Source organism: Chanos chanos, chromosome 3, assembly GCF_902362185.1.
Source record: "Chanos chanos chromosome 3, fChaCha1.1, whole genome shotgun sequence".
NCBI classification, from domain to species: Eukaryota; Metazoa; Chordata; class Actinopteri; order Gonorynchiformes; family Chanidae; genus Chanos; species Chanos chanos.
Genome location: NC_044497.1, coordinates 46,213,555 through 46,233,009, shown reverse-complemented (window position 1 = coordinate 46,233,009; position 19,455 = coordinate 46,213,555). Strand labels below are relative to the sequence as shown.

General features: G+C 41.4%; 1 protein-coding gene across 1 annotated transcript in view; it reads right to left on the bottom strand.

Moving 5' to 3' along the window:
- The window catches only part of aff1 (AF4/FMR2 family, member 1), a 35,439-nt gene extending 16,299 nt beyond the window's left edge, over positions 1–19,140 (bottom strand). Inside the window, exons 1-3 of the mRNA XM_030768377.1 lie at positions 18,973–19,140; positions 11,282–11,402; positions 6,999–7,823 (exon numbers count right to left, since the gene is read on the bottom strand). Coding sequence (XP_030624237.1) covers positions 6,999–7,823; positions 11,282–11,402; positions 18,973–18,989 — 963 coding nt within the window. The 5' untranslated portion in view covers positions 18,990–19,140. The remainder of the gene's footprint in view (positions 1–6,998; positions 7,824–11,281; positions 11,403–18,972) is intronic.
- Positions 19,141–19,455: the final 315 nt, after the last annotated feature.

The window sequence follows — 19,455 nt, the reverse complement described above, 5'->3', positions numbered from 1 at the left end:
CCTCGTTTCACATTTTAATCACCATCAGGGCTAAAGCGCGGGGCACATAGGGTGGCACAGTTTTACTTTTAGTGGAAAAAGAGTAAAACGGTCACATGCTACAGACCACAAATTATCATTTAGACTCTAAGTGAGGTCAGTGTAACTAAATGACTCCAGCAAAAGCGCGCTGAAACACGCAACCCTGGATGGCATTCCAGGGAAAGCTGCCAATCATCTACAAATGATCCATCCAGAGCGAGTCAAGCATCAAAAGGCCTGGCTTGCTGCTTGGAAACTCCAATAAAAGAGAATATTGAGCAAAAGACTGAGGGAATTCTTAATTAAAAGGGGACATACACAACTGAGATACTATTTTTAAATTCTTTTCATCCCAAACACAGAACATAAATGTTCGGTGGATGGATTCTTAAAACACATCAGTTTGTGTCTGTAGAAACTAAAAAAAGAAAAACCTCACATTTCTTAAATATTTGTGCAAGGAATTGTCAATATTTTCAGTGGAGGCATAGTTCCTGAGGCTTTAGCAGCAAAGTATTTTACTAGAGGTTTGTTTATCTAGGACATAGTCAGAACATATGCATTAAAGCTCCTCTACTCCCACACATTAGAACGATTCACTGGGCGAACGTGACATTCCTTAGAGTACAATCAATGTCTTCCAATCTTACAAGCTCACACACATACCTTGCTTGTTTCTAAAAAATGCAGCAAATAAAAGCTACATGCCTAGTTATCAAAGAGAGACGCACACACAAACACACAGATGCGTATATATGATTCTCAGACATACAGACACACACACATCAACACGTATGTATGATTCTCAGACATATAGACACACACACACACACAGACACACACACAGACACATACAACATACCTCTGCTGTCTAACTAGTCTAAGGGAGTTAATGTAATAAACTGCCGCTGTATTTTTTCTTGAACATATTTTGGGAGAGCTTTTATGCGCTGGGTGTCTGATCAGTGACTAAGCAAGGCATAACATCTACCAGCTGCCTACCATGACAATGCCAAAAGACAAACAGAATGACACTGATGAACCAAAGCCAGTGCCAAATGCATCCACACTAACCATACCATTTCTTCTAAAAAGGTCTGCGAGAGACAAAAAAAATGAGACTGAGGAGGGGTAGAGGCAGAGAGGGAAAACAAAGATTCTGGATGACAGCTTGGGCATATTAGAGAGAGAGAGAGAGAGAAAGACATTACTGCATGATGTTGAGTGTCAGCTGAGGCACATTAGAAAAGTTCACATAATTAAGATAATTACAAACTAACTCTCCAGTTTTATCACCAGTTACCAAATAATTCCGTTTCATCACCAATTTCAGGGAATGTTGCAAGGCCAAGTAATTTTATACACTAAATCTGTGACGATTCTCTCTACAGCCTTGATTTTTCAACTAAAAATATGCACATTGCCATATGAAAAAGGACGGTCAGAAGCATGGGCTGTCAGTCAGCCTCGCTGCTTTGCTGGAGATGCAGTTCATGTCTGAGATAAGGGAAGACGTCCAGCAGGTCTTACTCAGAGCAGGTATCTAAAGTGATGACAAAGTGCAAGTGAGTATGCTAGTCCTTGAGGTTAAGATTCACACACACACACAAAGACTACGAAGGTCACTCTCTCACACACACACACACACACACACACACACACACACAGTCTCTCTCTCACACACACACACACAAACTTGGTGGAGCAGGTGACTTCTTCAGGTGAAAGTACCATTCATATCACTAGCCAGAGCTTAAGACCTGTCAAGACACCTAATAATTACCCTCTTTCACCAAATACATGCACAGTTAAAGGGGCCTCTGCAACGTACTGCAGAAGGATGGCAACGTAGAGCACTTGGAAGCTTCTGGAACACTCTAATCTAGATTTGTTTTCAGACAAGTTAAGCAAAGACAGGTCAAATATGTGAGTAAATTCTCTTTATGAGAAATGGTACTGCCTAAGGGGGGAAAAAACTGCCAATGAAAATAATGCTTTAGTTCAAGTGATAAAAGTAATAACCTGAGTAAGGAGTAGCATCGACATGTGCCAAGCGCAACTGAGTTTTGATTTGTGCTGCTCTTGTGCCAGCAAACAAATGAATCTCTAAACGAGTATCTACAGAGAGTTCTGATGATACTCGTTACCAAAATACTGCACATGCATCAAGTACCAAAAACTTTCCATGGGACAGAGGAATGCACCAAGAAATTTCTAACTGTCTTGGAACGGCATTCTTAATTTAGACGAAAGTCTGATTTCACTTCACTTCAACCCTTCGCAATAAGCATTGAGTGCCTGCGCTGAAAAGGGAATTCGACTATAGCCAAACTGCTAATCTGCAGGAGTGGGGGGGAAGTAGTCTAAACCCTCTTTATTTGTTCATTCAGGAAGTTTTTGAGAATTTCATTCAAACAAAGCAGCAAACTATCCCGCATATGTTATTTCCCTAACTCACATGAGAACCTGATTTCCATCCACAGAAGCTTTAATACAAAATGACCTAGTGTCTTTCCACTACCGACAGGGCAAACATTAATGTCAACATGACAAGTCAAGGGTCAGAGCACAGATGATGACCATAGATCTGCTCTGGTACACACAGTCAAACCACTTGCCTGCCATAGAAAAAAAGTTTAACTACAGCCTAAGCTGCCATAGTTCATTAGGAGTTCAGCAGAGGGAGTCATACTTGCTCCCCTCTCCCATTGAGTTGGCACAGTACGGCGGCCGGGCGGTAAGGGCACGAGTAGTGCCGTAGCCCACGTACCGCTGGCACTCCAAACCACCCTCCTGTTGACGAGGGACTGAGCTCTGGGTCAAAAGAGTACTGGGCAGCCACACCGCAGCAAAAATGGGGGCATACTTGCTTTTCAAAAGAAAAGTATTCACTTGCAATAGTGCTAAACATTCCAAATCAAAGGACTAAGGCTGTTGCCTGATCTTTCTCTCATAGCTGTAAGTTAAAGTTATGATTATGCATTTGTTCTTTGTGAATCTGCCTCAGGATATACTGCGACACACCCTCACACAGAGTTTTCAGTATGATCTGCATTGCTCAATAGCATTCCACAAAAGAGTACACAAATACTGTGTGTGTCCCAGAAGAGGTCTCTACAGTAATCTTAGGAGTACACAGAGCGGCTTTAGCATTACAGGAGTTCATTAACTAATAGGTTAAGTCCAGTATTTTCTGTCTGGAAGAAGGACTGAGTCTGCATGTCAAAAAGAAAGTTTCAAACTTTGTGAAAACTGTTTTTAGGTCCACATGGACAGCCTCATTGCTGTAGCCTACATTTGCTACTGCTTCACTCATACAGAGACCAGATTAATCTAGTTCTGCTTAGACCACTAAAACCTATTCCTGTGCCAGAGGTCCTGTGTATTTGTAGCAGATAAAAACCTGAAGTATCAATGCAAAACTCAGTCCATGTTCCCACCTTATCAGAGGAGTGTTACATCACAGCATTAAGCAACGTTTCATAATATGCATTCCTGCATTTTTTCTTTTTTTTTTTTATCCCAGCTGTACTCTACTTCATATAACCAGTCAACAGATCAGTAGGCCCTTAAAAATGTGCCAGCATTGAGCAAAATCAAAATATTCTGGGCACAAGGTCTTAAGGAGTGGATCTAAAAACACATGTAAAGGGAGTGTGCAAAAGGAGTTCAGCAGATCTCTTCTCTGTGTTCCTCTCGGTTAGTACAGGGAAAAGACTGCCTGTTCTTCTTCCAAATGGAGATGAAAACATCACACAAGATTTGGCCATGTACCCAGAACAACATTTACATTTAACGTGCTGGAAAGAACCTGGATTATATAGATCATCACACAGCATCTGTGAGCCTGTTCATGTGTATGCTCTGCCAACAGTCCACTTTCTGTTACTGTGCATATCATCTATCAATGGATAAATCTGGTAAATGGAAACATTGTGTTGCTCTGACTGAACAACTCATACGCACAATGGTGCATGACATGAAATCGAATCCGGGTCAGACTGGGAACAGAACACGTTGTTCGTCCATTAAGAAGAGAAAGCGTGAGAGACAGGAGGGGGCCGAGGCCAGTTGTATTGTCATCCCTAACACATCACATCGGAGAAAAGTAAATCAAGACATGATGTGCTCCCAGCAATCACAGGATACTATTCGTTTTGTATGGGGGAAATAAGGAGAGTCATGCTAGAGTTTCTGAAACGTACAGCAGCAGCAGAAATTCAACTGACAGGGAGTTATTTGACACCACATTTAGGTGTCCAGTCAGAGACAAAATGGTAGGCAGTGTGTAACTGTGTGTCCCTTAGCATTTCAGTTAGATAAAGAGAGCCGGCATGCATGTCTATGTATGTGAATTCTCGTGCATGAGTGAAGCAGCATCTATTCACGTATGATCATATTAGTGGATGAGCCCTTGTATGCGTGTACGTGTATTGAAGTGTGTGTGTGACAGTTCTGCTGTATACACAAACAAATGTCTGAATAAGCTAGTATACCTCACCTACACCTGGATCAATAAGTGTGTATAAGCCCACAGACACATACAGATATATATATGCATGTGCACTGCTGAGTGTGTATGTGTGTCTTGTTGTGTTCTGGGTGTTATGGAGGATGAGTCAGTGCACAGACATCCCGTGTCGGATTAACGTGTCCAGTGGTGAAAACCGCCTGCCTATTCAGCACACGCGGCTCTATCTGGCATGCACGGACGCGCTAGCACGTGTGCCAGCAGTGTTAACAATGCAGCGCAGGGCAAGCCACAGGTGCAGTGAGAGAACAGAGCCCTCCGGCCCAATGGCCTGCTAACGCCAGGATCGGCTCAGGGATTCACAATAGGGATGTGTTTTTCCATGGTAGCTATTCAACTGGTGGTCACATTCCCAAAACACATTCCTCTCAATGTAAAGCTTGCAGGTTTGAACTATTAGGGTTACGTAGGGAGCAGTGATTAGCGGTGAACATTAAATGTTTGATACAAAACAAAACATCATTGATTTAAGACTTTTAAAAAAAATGCAACTATGAATGTTTCATTATAGACTATGAGGACTACATCAGGTGTGAAATTAGTAAATTAAGAGGTGGGTTTCACTACGCTATAAATCGAATGAGCATACTCACTCACATAGGCAAAGCAGAGAACATTGTCAATAAAATGCCAACCTAAAATATTGTTCATACTACAAGGTGTGATCATTTACATTCCGCTAAAATCTTTCCAAATGTAAGGCCACAGTGAGTGTACAAACATATCCTGGATAAAAAGATGAATTAGTGTGTGAAATGTTCTCTCAGTACAGTGACAGGAGTCCAGTTTTCCTCTTTAATTTGCACTATTCGCATGGCAGAGCTCCAAATCATCTCAGCAATCAATATGAGAGAAGAACAGAAGTCACTGAAATCAAATTAAACAACCTTCACCCAAGGAATGGTTGGAAACACACCATGCACATTCCATAAGGCTGGTTTGCTCTGCACTTTTGCAAGTGTGCCATTATGTTGACAGCTTTAATTTGCATAGTGAGGTTTTTCCAAGTCAACTGCTTACAGGTCGTCCATATTCAACATCTATACAAATCTGAAACAAAGCAGGCTTGTGTAGAAATACAGCACTCTGAATCACGCTTTCACTTCAATCGGCAAACCACATTCAGGCCAGGTGCCTAGTAACAGTCTTACTCAATTTTAATGACCAATCATAGCATCAACTGTACAATGACAAAAATGCTACAAAACAACACACTGAGTTTTAGTATGGGAGCGAGTAGGAGAGGAGTATCCAGGGTCGTGCTTTTTTCTTTTCTGGAGAGGCTGAGGTCATGGGGTAGCAGGGGCTCCCCCTCTCCCCCCACTGACACGCCCCCCCAATATGGGTTGCGAAATGTTATCATAATAACTCCTAACGTATTCCTATTAAACAAATTCTCCTATTAAACATCAATAAAGAAACTAATTTGGCATAATGGGGGACATGATTTAATTTGCCGTTGGCTCATGCCTAACATAACTGAGACAGTGGAGATGTTGACAGCTACCTTAAGCTAACAGTCTTGTCATCATGACAAGTATCTGATTCTGAGGTAGGACTATAGCTCATAAATAAACCTGTTAGCTAGCTAATGCTAGTTCGTTACCTCTCTGGATCTTCAACCTTGGCCCTTTTGCTAAAAAAAAAAAAAATCAACATTATCTTCTGAATTGTCAAGCTGAAAATATAATAAACCAGTGCCACAGGCAAGGTTGTCAACCCATCAGCAGGTCACTGCTGTGGTCCAGATTCCAAAAGAATCAAATTTCCGCCTTAAGGGCCAGAAGTTACAATACTGAATCGGGTAGCGCATACCGGCACACAAAACAGACACTTAAACAGATACTGTAGTTAGTGTCAAGTGTCACTCTGCTACCTTTATTCTACACTTTCCATTGCCTAGTAAATTTCGCATCCATTGACAGTGTGGTGGATGAACCATAAAAAATTTAATTTAACAAAAAAAAACAAAAAAAAACCCACTCTGGTACATTCCATTTGTTTCAAGCAGTCAAAATACACTCAAGTGGCCAACCCTAGACTTCAATGGGAAGGAAAAACGATGATATCAATGCATATACATATTAAGATAACTTCTGAAGGAGTCTGTGGAACTATTCCAACTGTTCCATGTACTGTTTACCAGCACAGAGTCTAAAGTTATATAACCATGTTCCAGTTTTCAATGTCCAAAGTCCTCTGTGAGGGTCATGGCAGAACAAAAATGACTTCATCCTGCCTGTTACTGTTCTCACTCAGAATGTAACCAGGTAGTTCAAGCAAGAGTTCAAAAATATGTAAGAAATAAAGTGAAAGCCACTTTAGATGCTGATACTGTTGGTTGTCAGGTCAACATGCCTTGTTTATCAGTTTAAAATTTGTAATTTATGGCATCACTGTGGCATTGTAAACTGGAATTCATTATGTGCTATGCAACAAAACCTACCTCAATAGACTGTGAGGGCATCTTCAGTGGAGGAAGGCTGGGCTTGTTGCTGTTCTTTAGGTCAGGCAAGTTCTCATAAGACTGTCCATGGAAGTCCTCAGGTGAGGGTTTCAGGTCTGGAGACTCGCTGGTCACCTGGTCCTGGCCATCCATGGGCCGAACATAAGCTGTGGGTTTCGGGGGCATGACCAGGTAAGGTTTAGCGGACAGAGGCAGGGAGAAAGTTTGGGAGGCCAATGGGGGTGCCTCGGTGCTCTGCAGAGGAGCTTCCTTCTTGATGTCCTGTTGGTGGGACACCTCCACCCTGCTGGTGGAGCTTCGGTGTTCTGGAGAGGAGCCCTGGTGAGCTGGAGAATCCCTCTCGTTTATATCCTGGTGCTCCGAGTCGCTGGCATCACTGGAATGTAATGGGGACAGGGGTTCAGCAGGGGGGGACAAGGCTGGGAGAACTGAGGGCAAACTGGTGCAGTCTGGCCATGTTTCGCCTTTTCTTTGGTGGTGCTCTAGTGGGCACTCTGAATTGTACCCAACAGAGTGACTGTATGTGGAAGATGCGGGGAGATGCTCTTGCGCTGAGTGTTTCTTCTGCTGCTGAGAAGTGCTATAGCTGGCTTGACTTGAATGACCTTCCCCATATGGAGAGGGGTTCTGGAATGGGGTTTTGGTTTTGTCCGTGTGACCAGGTCGACTGGATCTCCCGTACTGTGAGGGAGGAGGGAGATCCTTGGGTACGCCATCGTGCTGGTTCAGATGAAAGCTGTTAACGTCCTCATAATTGCCCAGCATCCTCTGGATTCGACTGGACAGCTCATCTCCTTTGTTTGTCTGGAATGAAAGTGATCAGAGTTAGTACTGCTTCTCTTACAGGGCAACACTGTGTTTACTCATGGAGAGCTCTGAGGAGGGATTCAATACAATTAAAAAAAAAAAAAAAAGAATCAAGAAAATGCAGGGAATTAATTGTACAGATGCATAAGCAGGTGAACAGAAATGGGAAAACAATAGGTCTTTGTCTTTTTTCTTTTTGTATTTCTAAATTCACACATGATACAGCCTTTACCACTGAGGACATTTTAGGTTGTTCCAGTACATAAACGTTTTTTTTGTTTGAGAATACAAAACAAAAGGCCTCAAAATCCAAGTGTTTGATCAAAAAACCTTCTGAAGTACAGACAAATGCCAAGGGTTATAATGAGCTGATGTGGGGGGAAAAAAGGGGGGGGGTGAACTTTCCCTTCTGTCGACAACGATTTTCTGGCCACTTCTTAATAAATTTTGACTATGTGGCACAAAAACTGTACTAAGACATTTTCAGTTCCATGAGCCAAACTCCACATGATCAAACAAGTGCACAGCATTTCTGACAGCCAGATAAACTGACCTTTTAAAGTCAGCTAGACTACATCAGTTGTGCAATACAAAAAAGTTGAGATTCCTGAGACAACTTTGCTATTCATAGTAAACAATATCCCAGAGTGACGACCATGTCCTCAGCCATTAAGGCTAGAGAGGAGATCTCCACTCACCTATTTCAATGTTCTTTTATCATGCACACAACACTGAATGATTAAGAAAAAAAAGATGCGATATACCAGACATGTGTAGAGCTATGGGTAGCGGCATCACCCCAACAAGATTCTACACCGTATCCCTATCCTCACAGAATACTATCTTATTAAAACACACGTTACAAACCCATAGGAAACATTAATAGACTGTTAAGAGGGGCGACAGACCTCAGTTGAGTACAAGTAATCCTGGCATGCAAGTGACAGCTAAATTAGTGAGAGCATTCATGTAGAAAGGCTTACACTGTTTTCTAGCCCAGCTGACATGTGTAAGGGCTTTGGCTAAGCAGGTCATGTTGAACTAGAGGCACAAAGACAGCTTTTGAAGTGGCCAGTACTCTAGGCTGACCATGACAAAAGGAGAGTACTACTGACAGGTTGTTTAACAAAGAGCAGATTAAGGTGTGGGTTTAGAACCACATATCCTTCCTAAAGAAAAAGAAAATACTGCCATCAAACGAAAATTTAAAATTTGCTGTTATCAGATATGGCCTGTTACACTTTGTCTGTGACTGCATGTCATTTCCTGTACACTCAGCAAACAAACGTAGGACACACACTGTGCCCCATCATGAAAACTCAGAACAAAAATTTCCTAACCTTTGTTACACCATTTCCTGCACATTCTCTGATCGAGTAAAACATACAACCCTAAAATACTATAAACAATCAATCCACACAACATTTTTAACTGCCCCCCTCCAACCTCTTTCTCACTCTCCAGAGAGCCTAATTAACTGGGCTAGTCTCTGAACAGTCTGTTGGTGGTGCAGGCTCTGATGGGAACGGAGGAGGACAAGCTGCTCGCACCCTCACTTTTAGGAGACGTACCCTAGGGAAGCCCGCCCATCCTCCCGTCCAGCACCTCTTCTCTATCACACACCTGGCAGCAACAGCCTCCAAGAGGCCTCATTAATGCACACAGACAGACACACACACACCCACATACGCAAACATGCGCTCGCACGCGCGCGCACACACACACACACACACACACGAGTGTGCGCATGTGCACACACACACACCGCTGCTAAGAAGCAGGAAATCAGCCACAAAACCCTCTGTGTTCAAAGGCAACATTTCTGAAGCTGTGTTTGTTTGTGCTTGTCTGTGTTTGTTTCTGTGAGTTTCACATGTTATACAAAGCGAGACGAGTAATTACTACTGCCAAGACATATTTGCATCAGTGCTGACCCAGCATAGTAGTACTGACACAATCACGATCCCAGTGCTATCACTAAGCCTCTACAAACAAAACAAAGAATGGACAACTTCTGTGTGCAACACCTGACTAAAGTTTGAACTACACACATCCTGGCTCCATCCATCCATCCATCTCCCTCCTTCCTTAATGTAAAACCCTAATTCCAAATGGGCCAAGGGTTGGGTTTTGGAAACTAGTACCTTTATGAAAATGATTTTCAAGCACTATAGTTCTACTTGTATGGAGTTGCTAAATACAAGTTGATTCCTCATGACCATCCCTTTGCTTTTTAAATGTAAGGAAGACATGTTTTTGTTCATTAGTCTCACTGAGACTTTTCTCTCACTCTGCTGTCACTGTGTTATTAACTTGCAAGTTACCAAAACCAAAGAGCTCAAAAATTTAACTGCATTTCACAAATACCAAAGCGGATGACTACAGTAACATCTGAAATAAACTGATTATATTGAAGGAAGTTACTACCTCCATTGTGCCAAAACATCTCAGTTTACATAAAACATCTCACCTAAAGCGCATAAAAATCTGAAAACAGGGAAGTGCACAGTATGGAACCTGAATCCCTTGGGCAGGCACTCATTGTAGTTAATCCCAGGAGTCAATGAAGAGGAGGTAACAAGAAGCAGGTCTTTGCCTGTAGGTCTTGGACATGTCTAAATTATGTGACAAAGCTGAAATACATTAACATAGTACTTCTTGAAAATAATTAAAATAGCTAGTAATCAGTCTATGCATAAAAATCATGCCATGCAAGGTACCTACACCAATCAGGCCTCTCTTGCTCACCTGCTAGACTTTCTGTGATCGCTACTTCAATATAAATATAAATGATATAAAGCTTATTAAATTCATCAATCCCAAGTGGAAATCAGTTTAGGATTCTTTAGGAATTTGCATTGTTTTTAAGATCCATTATTGGCAAAAAACAAACAAACAAACAAACAAACAAAAAACACACACTTTCCAAGCCTTCAGAAGACCTAAGCAGATATTTAATGTGTTTACAGCCATATGTACAGACAAAAATGATCCAAAGTAGAGCAGGGCAGATGTTCATCTTGGCTGATCGGGCTGTCTGCTGTACTGAATATGGATTAGTGGATTACTCAACAAATTTAGATGTATTACATTACAGAGATGAGACAAAGTAGCTCCAGACTCAAGAGCAGCAAGGGTGAAAATATATTTCATTTGGATCTATGAGGAGGGACAGAAAATTGCTCAGCGAAAGTGGAAAACTGAGGAAGTCATGACTACACTAGATTGCACATCACGAGATTCAAGCTTATGATGAAATAAGCTGGCATTCCCCGTTAATAAAATAGAACGACCTAGTGTAGTACTATCGAAGCAATTTAGACTCCTTTTCTAGTGCTAGACTCAATTATGAAATTGTTTCCAAAAGTAAAAACCTTTGCACATCAAACCCAAATTTTCTAATACTTATCCCCTTCATAATGGGGCCACAGTCACAAAGACTCGTGGGCTCTTACCTTGTAGGGTTCCCCAAAGAGGGGGGCGTTCTCTAGGTAGAATTCTCTCTCCTGCTGCGTCTCCTGGTTCCGTCGCTCCCACTCTCTGCGCCGCAACACGTCTCTGTCCTCATTGTACAAGCTGCAGGAGACAGAAAGACAAAGAGACACTTAGTGTAGTGGTCAGGAACCAACGAATAGTGTTACTCACACACAATGGCAACAGACATGTATTTTGTCAATGAACACCTTACAGTGGCACCCTTTGAAAAAGACTGAAATGAGACTTCAAGTCTTCACCGAGAAGGTACTAGGCAATCTCTCATACACTGAAGCATCTGAAAACCATGAATGCTTTCAGGGTTATTTTTAACGCTGGAGCCTTGGCAGTTGGAAAAAAAAAAAAAGGTACAATAAAAGCCTCTCACAGAATGACAACCAGGGCAGCTGCTGATGCTGTACTTGTATTAATGATGAGAACAGGAAAGAGGGCTCCGTGAGTCACTACCATTGATGAATCTACCCAAACAAACACACTTACACACTCATCAAACTGGCAGTCTCTCATCATTTCACCATTTTCATTTTAAGCTGATTTCCTCCCAACACTGTATATAATTGGTATCCTTTTTGGAGAAGGGGCTTTGATGGTTGACATTTCAGAGGGCTAATACATTAACAATTACTAAAGGTTTTATGCAAGCCAATCACACTGACAGTCATTCAGGATTTTAGGGAGGCCAGAGAGACCGTATCAAAGATGAATTAACGATAGCCCCCACAATTAGATGTCACCACTAAATGAGGTTCTAGTGAATACATAATGTCTGTTTTCAGGTGGAAAAAACAGGACCAAAATAGATTAGAGAGAGAGAAACAGAGATAGACAGACAGACAGACCGACAGAGATAAAGACACTCAGACAGACAGTCAGGCAGACAATCAGACAGATGAGTACTTTATTGATTCCAGAAAGAAACTGTGTTGTTACAGTAGCCTAGAAAAATAACAAGTGACAACACTATAAGATACCAAAACAGCAAATACAAGACAAAAAAATTCAGCAATCGTAGTAAGAGCAGAAAAAGTCTCTATTGTAATAAGGGCAGAAAGTAACAATATGATGACTCTATTTAAATAACTGCTAATACACTGCAATGCTGATTTATTGTACTGGTTGGCCGGCGTTCGAAAACCAAAACAATCCTAGTCTGTAGCTTACCTAGCAAGTTTCATCAAGAATATTTATTGGGCGGATCAAGATTGAGACACGAAATTAAGCCCACCTACGGTTGAATCTACCGCAGTTCTCCGTCAGCATGGAGAGAGAGCCAGTCGACACTAGCAAAAGATGTGGCAATAGCACCTCTAAATGAGCTAACATCTGCTTCAGTTTCAAAACTGCATACAGGGCTAGGTAGATGGAATCATAATGCTACAGAGTGATTTACTTGCAAGTGTGTATCTGAGCTCCACTGGCGCAGATCCAGCCCTGTCCTGAGGGAGGGGTGTCTATCACAGAGGGAGACAGGTGTAATTATGAAGAGATTCCTAAGGGGTTGCCATCACACAACACATAACATCTGGCCCCAAAATTCTCCCTCTGGCTCAGGGCCATATGCTGACTGCAGATTCATCTACAATGGAAGCAAGAATAACAATGACTTCATGTGTCCCTCTGCAGAAAATCTACATCCAAGAAAGGGAGGGGGAAAAAAAAAAAAAAAAAAGAAAAAAATCAGTGAACTTTGCACTGTAGCGTCTGCGTTCTGAAACCACGCACGAAGAGAAGTCCTCTGCAGTAGTCCGACACTAAGTGGTCAGTAGTTACATGACTGAATGACATATATTGATCAGCACTATTACACACTCGGTTTCTGTCCTCTTTGTCCCAGCCTTAATGAGCACTACACGATCACATCACTTTGCATATCACCACTGCCTGGAATTTAGGCACATAACTGGTGGCAGCATATGTCTATCAAGAGTAGTGATACCCGATGTGTGGACTTACAAATCTGATCAGTAGATATGAGACACACCGCCTTCCCTCTACATTGTTTGCATGGAGCTCAGCGACAAAGCTTAAACAGGATAAATAAATAAATGTACTCAGTCCTTCCTGAATTATGTATATTCCAAGACCACTGCGCTTTGCTAGAGAACCACAAAACATTTCCTTTCTTCATAGAAAAAAAATAAAATAAGGAAAGACAAATAAGGAGTAAAATACGCTAGTTATCCTAATTTAGCCTGTCATCTAAGACCAGGAGACCAGCAGTAATACAAGTACACACATGCACAAACACACACAGCAGGAAGCTGCACTAGGACACAGACCATCAAAGGCTGTTGTATTATCTTAAAATGAACTACACATCTTTCTCCAAACACAAACAGTACAATCTACCACCATCCAGGATGATTCCATGGAGACAAATGAAATGGCCCAGACTACAGACAGCATACAGTATGCTGATCAGTCACAGAAACTGTTGGGGGAAAAAAATGGCTTCTGGGAACAAAAAAGCCTCCGCTGCACTCGAAGCTGAAGATTCCATAGACTACAGCTGAACTGAGCACTGTTGCGTTCTGTGTACATATTTTTTTTGGATTGCCTCTTTTATGAAGACCTAAACAGTAAGAGATCTAGGCATGCAAACTGAGATTAAAAGCCTTAAATTAAAAATGTTTTAAAGCCTGGTTCCTTCTTAATGATATGAAATTAATTTTTGTTTGAAAAGGATAGAGAGAGGTGGATGCCAAAGCTGACCACTACACAGGACCCACATGACACTGAAATGTTGATATTTCAACTGAATTCATATCAAAAACAAGCATAGACAAAAGAATATTTAAGTCTAGGCAAATAAGTTAACAGACTTTACCAAAGGAACTGTTCAATGACTGTATAATGATCAGTTGGGACTGGCTTTTAGTGAGGGCTACAGTGATACTGAACACTTGGCCTTGTGGGCTGGCAGTTTGGTGTTGTGAGTGAGAAGAGGAGCACCTCAGTAACATTTCCTAAAATAGCGTTTAAGGGGATGGGTGGTAATAACGGACCAGAGGCCTGTGCCTTACATCTGATACATGAGCGTAAATCATTCAGCACCATAGTAAAAACTCCACTCGCAGTTCCCTGCAAAACTGCACAGCGTCATATACTCTATGTCTCCTGTCAAGCACACAAACCAGAGCCCACTCTCTCACACACACGCAAAAACGCACTCTCTCTCTCTGCCTCGGTCAGCCACATATGCGAAAACCACACTCACTCTTGCAGACACAAAGACTTTATCTCTACACCCAAAACACAAAGCAAACATATACAAGTACACACAGATAATTCTGCCCAGGCCCAAATGTAATGTACATTTCATATACACACTATTGCCCTAACACTTTGATACCTATTGACCATAAACTCTTTTAAACTAGACCACAGACACCACTGACCGTCTATTACCCTTACAATACAACTGTCCATAAACTATGCATTAATATGCATTAGTGACTAGTTTACTATTTTTGCTGTATTCACTCTTCAAACTGAGCGCATAACATTTCATATAACCGTTTCCAGCAAACTAGAAATTTACCTCTGTACCTTAGTAATTTACCTGTGTATTCCACAGCTGACTGTGAATTTAATTTACAGTCAGATTCATGCAGTCATTATTCTCATGTTTTATGATTCACATCCTCTTTCTAGAAAGGGTGACAGGGCGACAAGTTCATCTGGAAATACCATCATTCTTCTTACTGTACTGGTACCAATCAATAACAAGCCATCCACAGAACCAAATATTTTGACAATTTTTCCCCGTCATTCATGTCCTGCCTCCTGCACATGAAATATCTAGTGCACTGATTATCAAAACTGTGTGTGTGTGTGCGCGTGCGTGCGCGCGCGTGCGTGTGTGAGAGAGAGAGAGAGAGAGGGTGCGGCAGCTGCAATCATTGTAGTGATTTCTGTGCCTGGGTCTGATCTGTCCACTGCACATTATGCAGAAAGTGCTGACGGTCTCTGGCCTGCTCAGGCATTTGTCACTGCCATTGAGTAACCTGCTCAGTCTGTTCTATACACATGCACACCACTGCCAACCACCTCTCAGTGAAAATGCTGTGTGTATGTGTGTGTGTGTGTGTGCGTTTGTAACCATTACACCTCTGTCAGGCTGTGCAATTTGTTTTTGTCACACTGAGGGAGGCAAGGCTACAAATGATACATGTCATGGACTTCACATGAATCAAAATCGTACCAAAATCGTACCACTGATGCCAGCATGTTTTCAACAAGTTTTTTTTTTTTTTTTGAAAACGTAGTTCAAGTATAGTTTAAAATTAGATCAAAATTTAAAAAGTTGACACAAACTGTCTCTCCAAATACAGAGAGACACACACACACGCGCACACACACACACACACACACACACACACACACACACACACACACACTTGCAACAAAACCAAACAGAAAGTGGAGGTCAAAGCATTTGCATCAGAGAATGGCTTTCAATCAGAAGATGTAAATGACTAGCCAAAGCTCCAGAATGAAAGGACTCTGAATGAAGACCATTCAAATGAAACAGCGATGCTGGGGGCCGATTCTTTACACATTAAATCCTGGAGGCCAAACCACAGAATGAAGGGAGGCCCAATTATGGAGCATCTCCTTCACTCAGTAAGTGTGCTGCTTTCATCTAAGCCTGAATTCAACTGCCGTTCAGTTCCTACAACAGCCTGATAAGCAGTTTGGTGCTTGTCTGGTTGCTATGTATTCAGACGAGACAGTGACACGCAGGCGACTGCTCTCAGCCAGAGGAGAGAGAGATGGAGGGGGGGTGTTGTGCAAAGGGGTATAAAAAGGAGGGGGGTGCTTCTGTGCAAAAGTTCAAAGGTCACTGTGTCCGTCACCCTCTATCATTTCTTCTCAGCTGCTGATAGAGGGAGGGTGGGCAGGGGAGAGTGAGAGAGGCGTGGTTTACGTGGCAGAAAACGACTGCAAGCTCCGCTGTAGATATTTTACTGAAACAGAGCTTAGTAAGGTAATGAGAAGTAGAACCAAACCACTGGAAAATAACACGCAATAGCAAACAAAAGGAACATTGATTTTCTTTTGAAAATCAATGTTCCTTTCATTTCTCTGGGAACACTTCAACATTTGATATGTAAGATTAATAGTCAGATAAGCATGTGTTGAATGTCACTGCAAGCGTCCTGGCGTCAAGGTATGGGGTGTGGCTATGTGCGGGTTGACAGGTAAATGAGACAATAGCTCAAATACACACACCAAGTTGACAAAAACAAACCATGTCCAATTATGTAATGTAGTTTCAAAAATGTTGAGCATTCAAACAGCATCAGAACAACACTGAAACTTTGACACAAAGCGCATTCTGAGGATAAGATACAAAAGGACTACTTAGCAGTCAAACACTATTCAAACACTTAGGAGCAACAGAATTGCCATTAACTCTGAAAACATACTAAGCACAAACTAGAACAAAGTCTACAACATGCATCACACACAAACGAAATTGTACTACGGAGATAAAATCTTGTCTCAACAGAAGCCACATCCTACCAGTTGCTCTGGGCAAGCATTCATCAAAATGGGGGAGTTAAGCAGAGCTCCACCAAAGCTCTTTGTTTACAAATTCTATGATTTCAAGAGCTCAAGAAAAGCAAAAAGCTGCCAACTGTCCTGCTGTGGATTCCCTCTCCCCGTAAGACCTGATCCAGTCCAAACACACCCACAACAGGTAGGCCTCCTGCCCAGTGACCCAAATCCTTTTTCTGAGTAGAGGATAAACCAGTTGTTCACAGTGTTAGGCTACTGAATATGCAGGGTCTTGTTTGTCAACCAGAGGCCAACAATTACTTAAATTTATTATTGGGTCTGTGTATGTTTGTGTGTAGAAACTAGTCCATGTGGTGGCTGAGGAGAAGCTGAAAACAGGCAGCGTTGTGCATCATTAATATCTGTTTCTGTCAAAGTCTGCTCCAGCAATGCAAGTGAGCTGTAATTTACTGAAATTCCAGTGAAATCCCGTTTCTGCCAGGATTATGCAAGTACTGCAGCCATTTACAGATGGCAAAAACCTGTAAATCAAGTGATCAGTGAAGCATTAGCTTTAGGATTTTGGGGAAATTTTAAAAATATCAGGTTCAGAGTTTGTTACTTCTTACAATTCCACTTAAGCTTGTTCTAATAAATATTAAAAATTCATATTGTGTCACTCTTACGTATGCAAAACTGCAACGTGTTTAAATAATAGCCAGAGAGTTAACGACACAATTCGGCTACAACTATGCATTCTACTGCTGCTTTTACACACATTTATTGACCCAGTTCAGTGAAAAATCTAGGTACCAAAGCCAGATGGGGTTTTTCCCCCTCTCTGCATGGAACAATTTAAAGACAGTGCGTTACATTTGAGTGGACGGTCTTTTTACATGAAATGGTGGCAATGAATAACATCCTCCAAATTATTCTTTATGTTTATAAAATCCCTTAATATATTCAAATTAGAACGCACTATCGACAAATAACAGAAAATGCACGTAACTAACGTAACCTTAAAACAACTGGGTACATTTTACTTACATCTTCAACTGTAGGCTGTATTTCTCCATGCATTACCACGACGTCACTTTACAGTATAAAGAACAGCATTAATACACACGGGACGCGAAATTAAATGCCGCATACAAAGCAAGCTAGCTACTGAACGAAACCCAAGTTGAGAAAGTTGTTACTTGACGTCGTTGGAACGAAATCAGCTGTGTATGAGTGTTGTCACAGTCGCCATGTTAGAAGTCCATCTCTTGAGTTCTATTGTTACTTATTAAGTGAGGGTGTGAACGAACTCATTTCTGATAGAAAACGATGACAACATTATCACTGAATTCGAAGAAAACTTGCATTGTATCGTAACATCTAAAAGAGTTTGCTTTGTTGTCAAGCTCACGTCTTGTGTTGGTTGCCATTTAATTTTTCCTGGTCATTAACATATAACGAAATCTGTGGATTTAAACTTTTATAAACAATAATATTTCACAGGTGCAAAAGTTAAGTGACTTTTATTCTTGCGACATGAGCGATAACTATCATTAGCTGTGCGTAGTGCAGTCAGTGACGACGTGACTGTGTTTGCCATCCAAAATGTAACTAGTACAAGTCTCGAACTAATTATTTATCTCTTAGACGATTTAGAGTTTAAATGATGTAGCAAACTTATGGGTTATTTTACAACGCCGAGTAACCGTAGTTCAACTACTATTGGTACCTATGCAATGAAACCCACAAACAGCCTACAGTTCCCTGCTATGAAACAATTCTAAGGATAAAATTAAGATTTCATTTTGGCATCGTTATTTTATTCGTGCAAACAGCAAACGGTTTCTCACTAACGTGGAATTACACAGCTGTGAATGTATTCTCGTTCGTTTAGCTCGAGAGTCGACAGCAGGCTTTTTTTCCAGGTGTTTCCATCATCTTCTCTTTCATACTGTTAAATAATGGCGAAATAACCAGCACGAGATTTATCCTCACACTGATAAATAGTCGGGAATTTTGCCATTGCCCCCATTCTAAGAATATGTCTGTCCGAAAAAAATGCCAAAAAACTTCACACAAGAAAATCAATTGACTGACTGGAGTGGTTGAACTGGCTAAATGAATTTAACTGCAGCTAGCTACTTACCTTGGCCGAGCTGCCATAGTGCGTTTTATGAGCCAAATTTCAAGTTGTTTGCCATGGGCTTTTGGCAGTCCGAAACAAGATGACCTTCCGCTTTAATTACATTGTTTTAGAAGTAAGAAGAATATTCGACTTAGAACATGTAAATATCGCGGTCAAAATTTCCTCTCATAGTTCACAACTTATTGAAGCAGAATGGCTAGAATCTTGATCCCTGGACACAGTGGGCTGTACCATTAATGCAACACCCGAGGGTTAAGCTTATAAGAGACAAAGATATCAATCAGCTAACAACACACAGTCCCCACACAAATGCTATGAGTATATTAGTATATAACTCGTGAGACAAGCATACGGGGGTGTACATTGCAGCAGCGAAGAAGATACGTAGGTTTTAGAAGATTTTAAATTAGGTTTTACCAACACCACCCCTGCATAAATGAAATGGTACGACACTATCGTTCCTAATGTGGACATGTTATTCTA